Here is a 16,252-nt window from a genome sequence, read left to right as displayed (position 1 = left end):
ATAAGTATTTATTATTCTGTTGTTTGATACTTTACATTAGTTTTGGCCAATACTACAAATGTGAGTATAGATCTAATACCAAGTATGTCCAGGAGCAGTTTTTTTCATATCAATGCTGATACTGATACTTAAAATGTTCAAGATCATTGAAGGATTCAGTTTTTGATCACAATTATAATCAGATAAAAACACAGGACAGTGGTGTAACAATACCAATATTGGAATTGTTTTAGATTTAAATCCTTTAATTTTTGCCCTTGAAGTCGGCCTGCGTCCATGGATTTTTTCCTGAGTTTGTAAACAATAACAAAAACAACATAATATTTATTTGATAATAAAAAATATCAATCCAACTTCTGTAATGCACACAAATTACCTTTAGGTGATGTTGGCTAATAATAGCAATTTGGATTGCTATCATTAGCTGTCATTTTATCATAGCAACAACATGACTGGGGTAGCACGGTGCAACAGGGATTAGTGCATGTGCCTCACAATACGAAGGTCCTGGGTTCGATGCATGTTCTCCCCGTGACTGCGTAGGTTCCCTCCGGGTACTCCGGCTTCCTCCCACCTCCAATGACATGCACCTGATTGGCAACACTAAATTGGCCCTCGGGTGTGAATGGGAGTGTGAATGTTGTCTATCTGTGTTGACCCTGCGATGAGGTGGCAACCTGTCCAGGGTGTACCCGCCTCCCGCCCGAATGCAGCTGAGATAGGCTCCAGCACCCCCCGCAACCCCAAAAGGGACAAGCGGTAGAAAATGGATGGATGGACTAATAGTCTACACCAAACTGAAGCATAATGAGTATAAGGACAGCCAAGAAAGCTAACATTTTTATTTTCATGGACATTTATCCATGAAAATATGGAGAAGCTGCTGACTGCAAATTGTTTGTTGCTTCCCTTGTACTGCTTTTCTATGTGTGAGTAAGTGACAGCAGTAAATACCAATCAAAAAAATGTATTACATAAACTTTGTAATTGTGAAAAATATAGACAATTGTCAAACAAATATGTTCTGTTAAACCACTAATGGTAACATAAGCTAGCAGGTGGTGTTCTTGTTATATTTTTTGCTTTGAAAAAAGTTACCATGGGGATGTTGCAAACAGCACCTCTAAGTAATGTGTTAATATGTACGGCAATAGATTCTCAACACTCGAATCACTAGATCAATGTAATGTTTTATTTTTCTATACTCAAACACAGTGTTACTGATCAAACGTGTTACAATGGCCAACAATATTAAATATATTTGTTAAATAAAACGTATTTTGTTTTAATGAATACTTAGGCCGTATTTTAAATCTTAGTCATTATGGCGGTACTTGGAGAGCCAAGTGTTTTCTAAGGTGGTACGTGGTGAAAAAAGTTTGAGCATTTACCTCTTCCAGTAGACTGAAGAGGACTTTGAAATCCTTTTTAGTCCGTTCTGCAACTCGCCGGCTCATTAGATCCAACATGGACACTGAACAGAGTTATTGAAGAGAGAAGACAAGAAATGACGTTAAAAAAGCAGATATTACTAGTAATGTTATTTGCCACAATCAGAGTAGTGAGAAGAGTGGACACCGCTTTGCAACAGACCGCCTGGACCCCTAGCGTCAGGTGTAGGCAGGAAGCCGAGCCATGAAACAGGTGCAAGCCTCAGCAGCACCAACTAAGGACATCGCTGCCTTTGGCGGGAATGCTGTAGAGGCTGGACTGCAGCTAAGGCTTTCCAATCTCTAGATATAAGCAATTGCCAGCAAGCAAGACCGGATGTTTTTGGGCGGCTCTTAAGGGGTTCCCTCTGGAATTCGCAAGATAAAGCATAACAAAAAGCCCAGCGAAAGCTGTTATCTTTAAATACTAGGTACCACTGTACTTTGTTTAGATCCATTGATAACTCACACGCATGCGCGAGCCAGCGCTTTACGGCACAACACGTCACACTGTCATGACTCTGCAAATACATTATATACCTCCTTTTATTTAAAGAAGAATGTCTCTAATGTTACTCCCAGTGAGTGTGATATGAATCCTCAGACACCCGTTAAAGAGGCGACAGGAGGACATAAAAATTAAATGGCCATCAAAAATGTCTTTAGAGAAATGTAAAGGCTTAGTAGTCAAAGGGCATCATTTAAGTCCTCCTAAAATTGCTGCAATAAACCTCCTCAAGGTGTGTTTAACCTCACCTCATTGCAGTTAATGTACACACTGAGTTACGTGCAACTGGGTGTTCCATTGACAACAAGGAACAATCGGCGGTCTCGTTAGCGTGCATTCTTTAAGAGGACAATAAACAAAAGCAAACTCTAATGCATAAAAAGTAACTCTAACAAAGCGTTTAATTAGCTCAGTCATGCGTGTGGTTATTTGTATGAAATTCATGCCTTGTTCGGCCTCCTTTACAGTTTATTTATTCATTAGCACAAATTGTTCACGCTATAACAGATGGCGGTCCGACAGGAGCGAAAAGGTATGGCGTGTGTAATTTTGGCAGGCTAATTCCAGCGGCATATCATGGAAGGTTTCCAACAACAACAAAAAAGTCAGCACCAACAGCAGCACTTCCTTACTCAGATTTACTGCTTATGGCACGCCGATAAGCAATTAGTGTAAATCTCCATGAAAAATATGCACCGCTAATACCCCTTTCAGAGGCTGTATTTTTGGATCACAATAGGCCGTTACCTAGAAGAGGATGCACCAGAGCAAGAGAGGCTGCAGCTCCAGCCCACCTACATCACATTTAAATGTAAGTTTGAGGACAATAGGCAAATTTGCAATGTGAAATTCAACTTGCATTGCTGTCACACTCAGGCATGTGAGCACCCTTTGAGGGGGAAAAAAATGGAGGAAAACTGACGTAAAAAAGAGGAAAATTGGCACGAAGTGCTGCCATGCAAGCCTTGAAAGGAAATTTTGAAAATCAAGACTATATTTCCTGCAATTGGGTGCATTTCTACACTATATTTTACTTTTTGATTTATTCTCATCTACCAACCTCTTTTGGCTGTCTTTTTGACAATTACATGTACCATGTAATGTACCACATACTTAAAAAAAAGTTGTGTATATCATTTACTAACATTACTATTATTGAAAAATGTAATTTACAATTCTATACCATGCATGCAAAGAACGCTTCCTATTTGGCGACGCTATCCTGTAGCCACTTCCTATGTTGTGACCTCTGTTTACATCTGTCACGTCAAAAATATACTTTCTCGCTGCATACTAATGAAGGTGTCAAACTCAAGGCCCGGCGGCCAGATCGGGCCCGCCACATCATTTTGAATGGCCCGTGAAAGCATGGAAATAACATGCATCAATGAAGTACTTTATCGTTCTTTCTTTTTCTATTTTGACAGAAAAAAAGACATGTAACGAATGCAGTTATATATCAGTGACGTGCGGTCACTGGAGGCAGGTGAGGCGGTGCCTCACCTGCCATCATGGAAAGAAAAAAAATGTAAAAAGAAAAAAAAAAAAATTAAATTGTTATATGTATCCAGTGATTATACTATAAAGTTATTTTCCATTTAACTTCACCAGTTTTAGATTATTTTTATTCAAAATCGCTGAATTTTCACATTTGCCGTTCAAATACTGAGAAGAGACGGTGCGGTGATCAGCAGCCAGTTGAGGCACGTCACTCAGTTGTGCCTCAACATGGATTGCGGACTCGGCTAACTGCTGGCCTGCTGTGCAGTGAGACCGTATTGCTATATGAATTATATTATACATTTCCATAGTTTAGTTAGCTGAGGTATATAATGTACAGTGTATTTTGTCAACAACTGTATGTGTGTAACGTATTTCTTGTGCTGAGCAATCATAAAACTGCTGCGAAGACGCACTGTGTGAGGCTCGCAGTAATCCCGCCTCCTGGTACCGGTTAATGCACCCCCGCCGCAGAGTGCACCCCCCGACGGGAGCGCCACACCAACCAAAGCCCACACTCAAACCCTCCACGTGCAAGACCGAATCCACCCAAAAAAAGTCACTTAACAAGAAGCCAAAAAGTGCAAAAACAACAATGCTCGCGCCGGAGGAGCCGTGAATGACTGCAGGGACACAACATTAGGTACACCTGCAGACTGCAGCACGGATTTCATATTTCATTCATTCACAACTCCTCCAACACGAACACCACTGTTCCCGCACTTATAAGTAAAGGTAAGACCATAATAACGTTTTTTTTTATTAAATGTGCTTTTTTGTGTGCTACAGTTTGTATGTGTAAAGTTAAAGTTAAGTTAAAGTACCAATGATTGTCACACACACACTAGGTGTGGTGAAATTTGTCATCTGCATTTGACCCATCCCCTTGCTCACCCCCTGGGATGTGAGGGGAGCAGTGGGCAGCAGCGGCGCCGCGCCTGGGAATAATTTTTGGTGATTTAACCCCCAATTCCAACCCTTGATGCTGAGTGCCAAGCAGGGAAGAATGCTGGTATGAGCTTTTAAACATAACCCGTTAACTGCTGCCAATCAAATGGTGAATAAGATACTCTTTAGGGTTCATATGTTTGTAAATCTGACTGTGATGAAGTCAGTGCCTCACCAGCCATGAACCTCACCGCACGTCACTGTTATATATCTTTTAAACTGTATCTATGTAATAATGCAACAGATATTATATTATCATACATTCGGAAAAAAAAATTGGGTTAAAACATACATAAATATCTACTTAGCCTTATGATTTCAAAGCAAGTTATCCATCAAATTGTACACTGTAAACATGACAATATATATATTTTTTTTTTTAAACAGCTCGGTCTTCAGATTCCTATCGTAAGTAAAAATGGTGGTACTATTTTTACATTTACGGTAATACACTGTGAAAATAGCAACCATATTTTTCATGCAAAAAAACAAAATAAAAAACTGGCAGCTCAATCACCAGAATTTTACAGTAAAATAGGATGTGACCATTTTACTGTAAATGTTATAGTAACATTCTGCCATTTTTTTGACTGCAAAATCCACAGATAGTTTTTTCTTACAGAGTAGGTAAAATATACATTTACTATTCAAATGCAATATCATGCGGCTAATCCTTAATTATACATGTATGTTTCTTTTATTAATGTACAAGCGGCCACCCCCTTAAGTGTAGCCAAAACTGCAATGTGGCCCTCAATGAAAACGAGTTTGACACCCCTGCTCTAGAACTACAACTGGTTCAAGAACTAACAGTGTTCGGATTTTAATCAACCAAATATGATTAGCAGCAAAGCAGACAGCTGTCATCGTTGTGGCTCAGAGGGCGAACATTGGCAACAACAAGTGAGCTATCTGGATGATGCTAACTTGTTTCGGTGTCACTGATCGTCTCCCCGTCCTGCAACTCAGTGTAGCGTTAAGGCAAGAGGAACAGCGAGTACCTGCGGGCATTTAAAACATTCTGTTTAGATCGTATTTCTTTATATTTCGTTAAAAAAGATTAGAATAGAATATGCGTTTATTGTCTGTTTCTACATGAAAAACTGAAATTTTGACGCGAAAATTACAGCCTGCACACTGCAATGGAAGCAATGATCTAACCCAAATACAAGAAATGGGCGGAGGCGTGGCGCAGATAACAGAGCGGCCGTGCCAGCAAACGGCCGTTGTGTCCTTGGGCAAGACACTTCACCCTTGCTTCTGATAGATCGTGGTTAGCGCCTTGCATGGTAGCTTGCGCCATCGGTGTGAATGAGTGAATGTGATGTATACATTACAGGCCAAAAGTTTGGACACACCTTCTCATTCAATGCGTTTTCTTTATTTTCATGACTATTTACTTTGTAGATTGTCACTAAAGGCATCAAAACTATGTGGAGTTATGTACTTAACGAAAAAAGGTGAAATAACTGAAAACATGTTTTATATTCTAGTTTCTTCAAAATAGCCACCTTTTGCTCTGATTACTTTTTGGCACACTCTTGGCATTTTCTCGATGAGCTTAAAGAGGTAGTCACCTGAAATGGTTTTCACTTCGCAGGTGTGCTTGAAGCTCATTGAGAGAATGCCAAGAGTGTGCAAAGCAGTAATCAGAGCAAAGGGTGGCTATTTTGAAGAAACTAGAATACAAAACATATTTTCAGTTATTTCACCTTTTTTTGTTAAGTACATAACTCCTCATGTGTTCATTCATAGTTTCGATGCCTTCAGTGACAATCTACAATGTAAATAGTCATGAAAAAAAAGAAAACGCATTAAATGAGAAGGTGTGTCCAAACTTTTGGCCTGTAATGTATACATCACATTCACTCATTCACACTGATGGCGGAAGCTACCATGCAAGGCGCTGGTGAAATCCCTAAATTCCTTGCAATAGCTCGTTGAGAACTGTTGTTCTTAAACTGTTTGACATGACAATTTGCTCACGCATTTGTTCACAAAGTGGTGACCCTCGCCCCATCCTTGTTTGTGAATGACTGAGCATTTCATAGACGCTGCTTTTATACCCAATCATGGCATCCACCTGTTCCCAATTAGCCTGTTCACCTGTGGGATGTTCCAAATAAGAGTTTGATGAGCATTCCTCAACTTTCTCAGTCTTTTTTGCCACTTGTGCCAGCTTTTTTGAAACATGTTGCAGGCATCAAATTCCAAATGAGCTAATATTTGCAAAAAAATAAAGTTTTCCAGTTTGAACGTTAAGTATCTTGCCGTTGCAGTCTATTGAATATAGGTTGAAAATTATTAAATTATTATTCTGTTTTTATTTACTATTTACACAACGTGCCGACTTCACTGGTTTTGGGGTTTGTAATTCCTACACACACACAGAATAAACATCCAATATGTTAATTCACAAACAAACACAATGTTGACATCTTTCTCTTATTAACATTCACTTCATTGACATAACATGTCACCAACTGTGCACATACACATAGTGTAGCAATTGTCGGTCCATTTAGTCCATTAACTGTCTGTCCATTCACATTCACATACAAAATGCAAATAATAGTCTTGGCATACTTGCCAAGCCTCCCGGATTTTCCGGGAGACTCCCGAAATTCAGCGCCTCTCCCGAAAACCTTCCGGGACAAATTTTCTCCCGAAAATCTCCCGAAATTCAGGCGGAGCTGGAGGCCACGCCCCCTCCAGCTCCATGCGGACCTGAGTGACGTGTCGACAGCCTGTTTTCACGTCCACTTTCCCACAATATAAACAGCGTGCCTGCCCAATCACGTTATAACTGTAGAATGATGAGGGCAAGTTCTTGGTTTCTTATGTGGGTTTATTGTTAGGCAGTTTCATTAACGTCCTCCCAGCGCGGCAACAACACACAACAACAGCAGTCACGTTTTTGTCTGCCGTAAACAGCAATGTTGTGACACTCTTAAACAGGACAATACTGCCATCTACTGTACATGCATATGTGACAATAACATCTAGTTATTTTAGAGAGTGCAGTGCACAACTGCGCACACAAGGAGACGAAGCAAAATGCATCATCAGAGATGGTGTTCAGCATGGCTAGAAAAATAGTGACAGAGAATAGAACAAGGATGGACAATTCACCACTTAACTCAACAATAAGTAGATGAGTGTTATGTGTGTGTATATGTGTAAATAAATGAACACTGAAATGCAAGTATTTATTTTATTTATTTATATATTTATATATATATATATATATATAATAAAAAAAATATATATATATATATATATATAGCTAGAATTCACTGAAAGTCAAGTATTTCTTATATATATATATATATATATATATATATATATATATATATATATATATATATATATATATATATATATATATATATATATATATATATATGAAATACTTGACTTGGTGAATTCTAGCTGTAAATATACTCCTCCCCTCTTAACCACGCCCCCCGGACCACGCCCTCCACCTCCCGAAATCGGAGGTCTCAAGGTTGGCAAGTATGAGTCTTGGAGAAGAAAAACAATAAATAATTCAAGACTTTTGTAACCACACTTTCGGCTATTATTCTTTGTTCATGGCAGAGGTGGGATGCTCCTGTTGAAATAGTGTCTCTCACAGGCATATGAGTCAAGGAGACGCACAAAATGACACTTTTACAACACCTCAGTGCCATCTGAGGTTATGCCCATTTAAGGTTTGACTCAGGCATACTTTGCGGTGAGACGCCCACCGATCGAGGCTTCCTGCACACGCGCCGCAGTAAAACGGATTAACTGAATTCACCGGCATCTGCACAGAACGTGCACAGAACTTGCAAAGTAGGATTCCCAAGGCAAATCAACGTTGCGTTCTTCTGCTTACTCTTCGCAGGGCCCGCAGGAGCGCGGGAAGAAGCGCGCTAACACCTCGGGGGACGGCGACCGCCACACACAGCAAGCTCACAGCGTCTGTTTTAAAGAGGGAGGCCCAAGCCCCCAGAGCCCGGGCAGCGGTGGCGGCGGCAAGTGGAGGTTACCGACCCTCGCTGTTGGCAGGGACTCATGAATCATACGACGACTACGTGAGTCCAATCCTCTTTGCTCAAAGTTTTTAAAAAAAGTAGAGCTAATAGTAATTGCTCTTCAACCGTGTGTAAATCAGACTTGGTTTAAGCCCCAGTTAATGTCTTTCTTTACATGTAGAGGTAGAGCAAACTGGGACGTGGTTTGGTAAAATTAGGGCACGCAGCCAATTAATTCAAGAGACTTCTTTCATAAAGTATAATTACATCCACTGAACTACTTAAGCGGTTTCCAAAAAAAAAACTTTGTGGAAGGTGAGCCAAGGAAGAACTTATTATTTTGGGGCTGATCCAGATGAAGTGAATTGGGTCCTCGTTGTTGTTAAAGGTAATAACATAATGGGGTCTTTTTAGACATTTTCCTTCACGAAGGAAGGAAGCGAGTTTTGAGCAAATCAATGACTTGCAGTTGCAGTTTAAAAAACGTTCCTGTATGACATTCTGAATAGGGATGTCCAATAATGGCTTTTTGCCGATCCGATATTCCGATATTGTCCAACTCTTTAATTACCGATACCAACCGATATATACATTAGTGGAATTAACACATTATTATGCCTAATTTGGACAACCAGGTATGGTGAAGAAAAGGTACTTTTTTTTTTAATTAATAAAATAAAATATGATAAATAAATTAAAAACATTTTCTTGAATAAAAAAGAAAGTAAAACAATATAAAAACAGTTACATAGAAACTAGTAATTAAAGAAAATTAGTCAAATTAACTGTTAAAGGTTAGTACTATTAGTGGACCAGCAGCGCGCACAATCATGTGTGCTTACAGACTGTATCCCTGCAGACTGTATTGATATATATTGATATATAATGTAGGAACCAGAATATTAAGAACAGAAAGAAACAACCCTTTTGTGTGAATGAGTGTGAATGAGTGTAAATGGGGGAGGGAGGTTTTTTTGGGTTGGTGCACTAATTGTACGGTAAGTGTATCTTGTGCTTTTTATGTTGATTTAATTAAAAAAATAAGAATAAAAAAATTAAAAACGATACCGATAATTAAAAAAACGATACCGATAATTTCTGATATTACATTTTAACGCATTTATCGGACATCTCAAATTCTGACTACATAATTGCATTTGTATCTAAATATTGATTTATTTTTTAATCAAATTTGATTCATGCAAGCAAATAATAACTTGTGATTAATCATGATTAATCACAGTTTAAGATTGTGATCATTCTGATTAAAAACATCAATCACTTGACACCCCTAGAAAATACATACAGTATACAATGTAGAGCCTATCAATTGAGTTAATAGATTTTCTTTTGACAGTTGATATCAAACTGTCACACTCCCTTGTGCAAGCACACGTAGAAACAAACTGCTGCTAAGCCCCTCTGACGCGTCACAGCTTCACAAACATTTGTACTAAACAGAACTTTTAAACATCAGTGTGGTTATAATAACAAGTAAAACAAAGTTTTCCCTTCGGATTATTATTCACAACTAGCCTGGAAGAAGAAGCTGTTGCAGCATGCATACACACACTACATCACCATGGCGACCCAGGTTCCCGTGACAAGCACTACCTGGATTGATACCTCTTTTTCAAATATATATCTATCTTTCTCTTTACGTGCTCCACAATTTCCACACAAAGGCACCACGGCAAAATTAAGCACTTTTGCCTCACTTGCACAATATAAATAAGAGAATACGCGTGTCAAAAAAGCGCAAATAGTAAAATAGGGCCCATAATGCATAACGTTAACATGTGTTTGGTAATATACAAACAAAACAATTTGAAATGTGGACTCGTCAGACCACAGAACACATTTACACTTCGCATCAGTCCATCTTAGGTGAGCTCGGGCCCAGCGAAGCCGGCGGCGTTTCTGGGTGTTGTTGATAAATGGCTTTCGCTTTTCATAGTAGAGTTTTAACTTGCACTTACAGATGTAGCGACAAACTGAAGTTACTGACAGTGGTTTTCTGAAGTGTTCCTGAGTCCATGCGGTGATATCCTTTACACACTGATGTCGCTTTTTGATGCAGTACGGCCTGAGGGATCCAAGGTCACGGGCATTCATTGTTACGTGCAGTGATTTATCCAGATTCTAGGTTTCTATGACGGTGATTTCTCATCTTCAATGCTGATTAAATATTTGCTACCTGCTAAGATTTCAAATGTAATTTCTAGAAATCTCCATAGTTTTAAAAACGTATTTATTTAATTTAGTTTAAAAACTTTACAATCGAGAAACTAATTATTCAGATAAGATACGTAGTTTTTTTCCCAACATTGAAAATGGTGTTTAGAGATTCTGCAACATCTAAGTGATGCTTAATTTAGGAATTGCAAATTGTATAATGTATAATGCAAATTGTATAATGCTTGTTAAAATACTAAATAAATCCTGCTAGTTTCTATATATCCAAATCTTAATTTAGGATGTTTTATCAAGTAAAATTATCTGTCCATGCAGCTATTAATTTCACTGGATGTTGGTATTTTTTCCCCCCAAAATGTTATCTTTTTATCTTAGCTCTATTTGCAGCGTAGTATTGCACGTGAAGTCACATCCGCTTGCTGTCGCCTGGAACTGAATCCCACGGGTGCAAATAAGCGTATTCCAAGCAAGAAGTCAAGTGGAAGCCGAGCGAAATGAGCCAAAACCATTGATGCCATCAACTCGCTGTGGCGAACCCCAACAGACACAAGCCGAAAGTGAAAAAAAAAAGAGACGAGACAGTGACATTTTGTATTTATAGCTCGAATGCTAATCTTGAGATTTGTGGTTGTTTTTTGTATGTCACAAGCAACTCAAAATGCCAAAGAAAAAGCAAAACTTCACGCACGATGGCAGCTCAAACTTGCAAGTGTTGTTTGACTTTTCAGGATTATTTCCCCGGACAAAAAAGGTTCACTTCAAATGGTACCATTTTTTTTGGTAATCCTTTTTGGAAGTAAATACAGTAGTACCTCAACTTACACTGCAAAAAAGAGCTGTTAAAATATAGGATAAAAGACTAGATTTTAAAGAAAAAACACTAAAAACTAGTGACATTAACTGGCTGCATGAACAAATAATTTTACTTGATAAGACATCTGAAATTAAGATTTGTACATCTAGAAAATAGCAGGACTTTTAAGGTATAAATAAGTATTTTATTCTGAAAACAATTATTATTCAACTTGGAATTCTTAAATTGAACATGTTCGATGTGGCAGTATCTTAAAACAAGATTTTCTATGTGGAAGAAAACTAAATATCTTATTTAAATAGTTGTTTTCTCAATTTAAACATTTTAAAACTAAAATAGAAACAATGAGGATTCATGCTGACATTTAGACTAGTCAATGACTAAAAATAAGTAAAAAGCTCTTAAAATTAGGGACATTTCTAGAAATATAATGTAAAATCTTGGCAATTGGCAAATAATTTGCAATGTACAAGCTTTATTGGTAGAGTGACAGAGCTCTTAAATCAAAACCCTTGTATCTTAAATCAACATATCCCACTGAAATGCATTCAAATCAATTTAATTGGTGCTTTCCAACCTCCCAAACAGCACAATTTTAGCTGGTAACATGGCTTTTAAAAAGAAAAACAAACTTTTGTGTAAGAAATATTATATAAAACAATAGAATAGAATGTAAATGGTAAATGGGTTGTACTTGTATAGCGCTTTTCTACCTTCTTTTTTTTTAAGGAACTCAAAGCGCTTTGACACTATTTCCACATTCACCCATTCACACACACACATTCACACACTGAATGTACAACTAACAAGTGTGTAGTTTTTTGAAGTAGTGTAATAATAATGTACAGTATTTAGCTTGGAAAGTGACCTTCAACGTCATGTCCTTCAAGCTACTTTTTTGTCAAAACCCACCATCAGCATCTTCTCCATATTTTCATGGATAAATGTCCATGAAAATAAAAAGGTTAGCTTTCTTGGCGGTCCTTATTCTGATTCAATTTGCTGTGGACTAGTAGTCCATCCATCCATTTTCTACCGCTTGTCCCTTTCGGGGTCGCGGGGGGTGCTGGAGTCTATCTCAGCTGCATTCGGGCGGAAGGCGGGGTATACCCTGGACAAGTCGCCACCTCATCACAGGGCCAACACCGTTAGATAGACAACTCACACACTGGGGACAATTTAGTGTTGCCAATCAACCTATGATACGCTTAATTTGCGTTGCCAAATTGGTGACTCGTTCATTCGTGATTTTGATTATTGATTTTTTTAATTCAAAGAACTGTCCTTCACACTCACTTCCTTCTTTTCCGTGGTTGTAAAAACACAGTTATGTCCATTTCCAGCTATAACCGGATGTTTTAGGCGGATCTTACGTGGTTCAGTGTAGGGCTGCAACAACTATTCGATAAAATCGATTAAAATTGATTATAAAAATAGTTGGCGATTAATTTAGTCATTGATTCGTTGGATCTAGGCTACTTTTTATTTTTATTTTTTTAATTATTTTTTTTAATAAACCTTTATTTATAAACTGCAACATTTACAAACAGCTGAGAAACAGTAATCGAAATAAGTATGGTGCCAGTATGCTGGGGTTTTTTTTCAATAAAATACTGGAAAGGATAGAAATGTAGTTTGTCTCTTTTATTCGATTATTAATCAATTAATCAAAGTAATAATAGACAGATTAATCGATTATAAAAATAGTTGTTAGTTGTAGCCCTAGTTCAGTGTGGCTTTTGCTGCGCCAACTAATAGCGGGGATGCTTGTAACAAAAATTTTGGTTTGCAACCTAAAGCATAACAATTAGTTAAGAGACAGCTCTTATCTAAAAACACAGCTCCTGATTTGTAACATCTATCGATATCACTTGAAGGTTGTTTACGGCACACTAGTGTGCCGTGAGATACAGTGTGCCGTGGGAGATTATGTAATTTCACCTATTTGGGTTAAAAATATTTTTTGCAAACCAGTAACTATAGTCTGCAAATAATGTGCCGTTGTTGAGTGTCGGTGCTGTCTAGAGCTCGGCAGAGTAACCATGTAATACTCTTCCATATCAGTAGGTGGCAGCCGGTAGCTAATTGCTTTATAGATGTCGGGAACACGTCGTGTGAGACGATGATGGTTTGTCGTGATCACAATATGCAGACCACAGCGGGAGGCAGCATGCAGGTAAAAAGGTATCTAATGCTTAAACCAAAAATAAACAAAAGGTGAGTGCCCCTAAGAAAAGGCATTGAAGCTTAGGGATGGCTATGCAGAACAAAACTAAAACTGAACTGGCTACAAAGTAAACAAAAACAGAATGCTGGACGACAGCAAAGACTTACTGTGGAGCAAAGACGGCGTCCACAAAGTGCATCCGAACATGACATGACAATCAACAATGTCCCCACAAAGAAGGATAGCAACAACTTAAGTAGTCTTGATTGCTAAAACAAAGTAGATGTGGGGAATAGTGTTTAAGAAAGACATGAAACTGCTGCAGGAAAACACCAACAAAACAGGTAAAGCCACCAAAATAGGAGCGCAAGACAAGAACTAAAACACTACACACAGGAAAACAGCAAAAAACTCAAAATAAGTCACGGCGTGATGGGACAGGTGGTGACAGTACACCTACTTTGAGACAAGAGCTATAGTGATGCATGGTTGGTTATGGTTTAAAGTCATATCCAACAATTGCGACTTTTTACTGTCAACTGAGTTTAATTTTTTAATGATTTCTGCTGGTGGTGTGCCTCCGGATTTTTTCAACACAAAAAATGTGCCTCTTCAAATAAGAGTCAAAGTCAAAAACCTGAACACATTCTTCTTGTCCTTAGATGTTGAGAAAGGTCATTTTCAAACTGAAAGTGATCTCCAAGTTCCATTCAAACACAAAAAGGCAACACTTTCACCAGTGCAGCTACTCAGAAGCTCCCCGCTAAGCAGAAGCCCCCATGTGTGCCGGCAAGTGAAGATTGGGCTGTCTGCACGGGGAGATGCACAAGCACAGTCTCATTACCAAACCAAATTGACTTCTGATGTCGAGCCCGCGTATTTCTGACGAGTGAAAAAGTGCAGCGTTTTCTTCTCTTTGTAATTGGAGGTTGGAAAGGAGGTTGGGCGCACAGAGACTAAGGGAGATGAGTTTGTCCTGAACAGTTTCTTCTCCCATATCTCACTTTGGTGCTGTTGTTGTTTTCTGCTACATTAAACAATTTTCCTTCAGCGTACTTCCAGAATGCAGTAAGATGTTTTTTATGCAAGGCTTTGTGCGACTGGTTCACTTGTAATGCCTCTCACTATTCTAAAGCAAACATCCTACTGATGGAACGCAACAACCCAGCTCAGCGGGGACAGATTTTGCCCTGTAAAGATGCACCCTGTGCGGATATTGTGTCAATTTCTCCAGAGGCCATTGATTGATGCACGCTGTCAAACTGTCAGGCTGTCTCCTAAAAGTGATACTGTGTCCATAATGGCACCCATCGAGGGTGCTATTGATTTAAAACTTCCGAGGAAAGTACAAGGAAGCCGGTGGTTCTCATGTATCTGTGCTTTTTCATAATTTATGAACACAATATTCTTTCTCTATATCGCTCTGCCACAAATCTCACCTTGCCTCAACCTTTATAGCACCGCTGCTCAGGTTGGCTAAAACGATTCCATTTATGAATAAGGTTGCAAAGAGGTGAAGGATTTCCAGAAACTTTTTGGACTTTCTAGATTTAGATGGAAAACATAATACAGTACAAGGTTGAAAATGTTAAATAAAAATATTTCTAAATTCATTTTTGAAGCTATGTTTGACCTAAAAAAAAAACAATGAAGTTCCTTTTATAGACAAACGTGATATTTTATATTTAAAAAAATCCTATTTACTATTCTTTCTGTATGTATTCCAATTGGACTAATAAAAAAAATATAGGAATTTTGCAAACATATTTATCAGTGGCAGACTGTGTGTTTCCCACCTAGCTCTTCAGTGATGTCCTACTTAGTCCGACTTTAATAACTACCCGTCAAAAGACCATAATTTATGTCACCACATGACCACGGCTGGAGAAATACTGTACAGAAACACACTTGTGCACGACTGGACATTGAACCACCTCAACAGTGTACAAAACAGGCTATATTTCGGCACATTCAAAAATCAATGAACTCGCATCAGCATTTAAAACATACCTTACGTGGTACTGTCAAAATGAAAATAATTGTAAAGAACATATTAAATGCGGAAAAATAAATAAATACAATATTTGAACTTTTTCTTTGTGAGTTAAAAAAGGGAGAACCGATGATTTCTCTGTTGGCCGGGTATGGCTCCGGTGCCCCTTCCTGCTTTTCGCAAATTACAACTTGCGATTGGACTCTGACTTTGGAGTGACAAGTGAAAATCCAATCACAGTCCCGTTTAGCGTAAGGCTACCTAGATGGGCTACTGTCAACAACTCGTGGATCTGATTGGCTATCACAACTGTCCACCAAATATCTATCCGGCAGAATTCTACAGCGCTGGCAACGATCTAGCTGAATTCTGATTGGATAAAAGCTCTAACGAAAAAACAAGAAACACTGAAGCCTAATAACACATGAAGAGAATATGATGAATACTTTATGGAGAGTAGATTAAAATGAACTTTTATTTATCTATGATCATGATTTATGTAAGGCCAGCAGAGAAGGCCTTGCTGGCCCTAACGGCACACCACTGATATTTATGAACAAATTGTTTTTTGTTTTTATTACACTAGCGTATGATTGTTTGTTATTTTTTTTACAATAACATTTATGTATCCAACTTGTTTTTGCACAATATAACCCAATACAGACTTTTCACAAACA

General features: G+C 38.3%; 1 protein-coding gene across 6 annotated transcripts in view; it reads left to right on the top strand.

The window, feature by feature from the left end:
- Positions 1-16,252, top strand: part of khdrbs2 (KH domain containing, RNA binding, signal transduction associated 2) — a 142,101-nt gene that overhangs the window by 92,435 nt on the left and 33,414 nt on the right. For all 6 annotated transcript variants that reach the window (XR_009815106.1, XR_009815100.2, XR_009815105.1 and 3 more), the window contains exon 6: positions 8,276-8,465. Coding sequence is in view for 1 of the 6 variants with exons in the window: in XM_061958580.1 (XP_061814564.1) it covers positions 8,276-8,465 (190 nt within the window). In the remaining 5 variants the exon portion in view is untranslated. The remainder of the gene's footprint in view (positions 1-8,275; positions 8,466-16,252) is intronic.

This window comes from Nerophis lumbriciformis, linkage group LG02, assembly GCF_033978685.3.
Source record: "Nerophis lumbriciformis linkage group LG02, RoL_Nlum_v2.1, whole genome shotgun sequence".
NCBI classification, from domain to species: domain Eukaryota; kingdom Metazoa; phylum Chordata; class Actinopteri; order Syngnathiformes; family Syngnathidae; genus Nerophis; species Nerophis lumbriciformis.
Note: the sequence above shows the minus strand (reverse complement) of the source record. Positions and strands in the feature narration are given on the sequence as shown.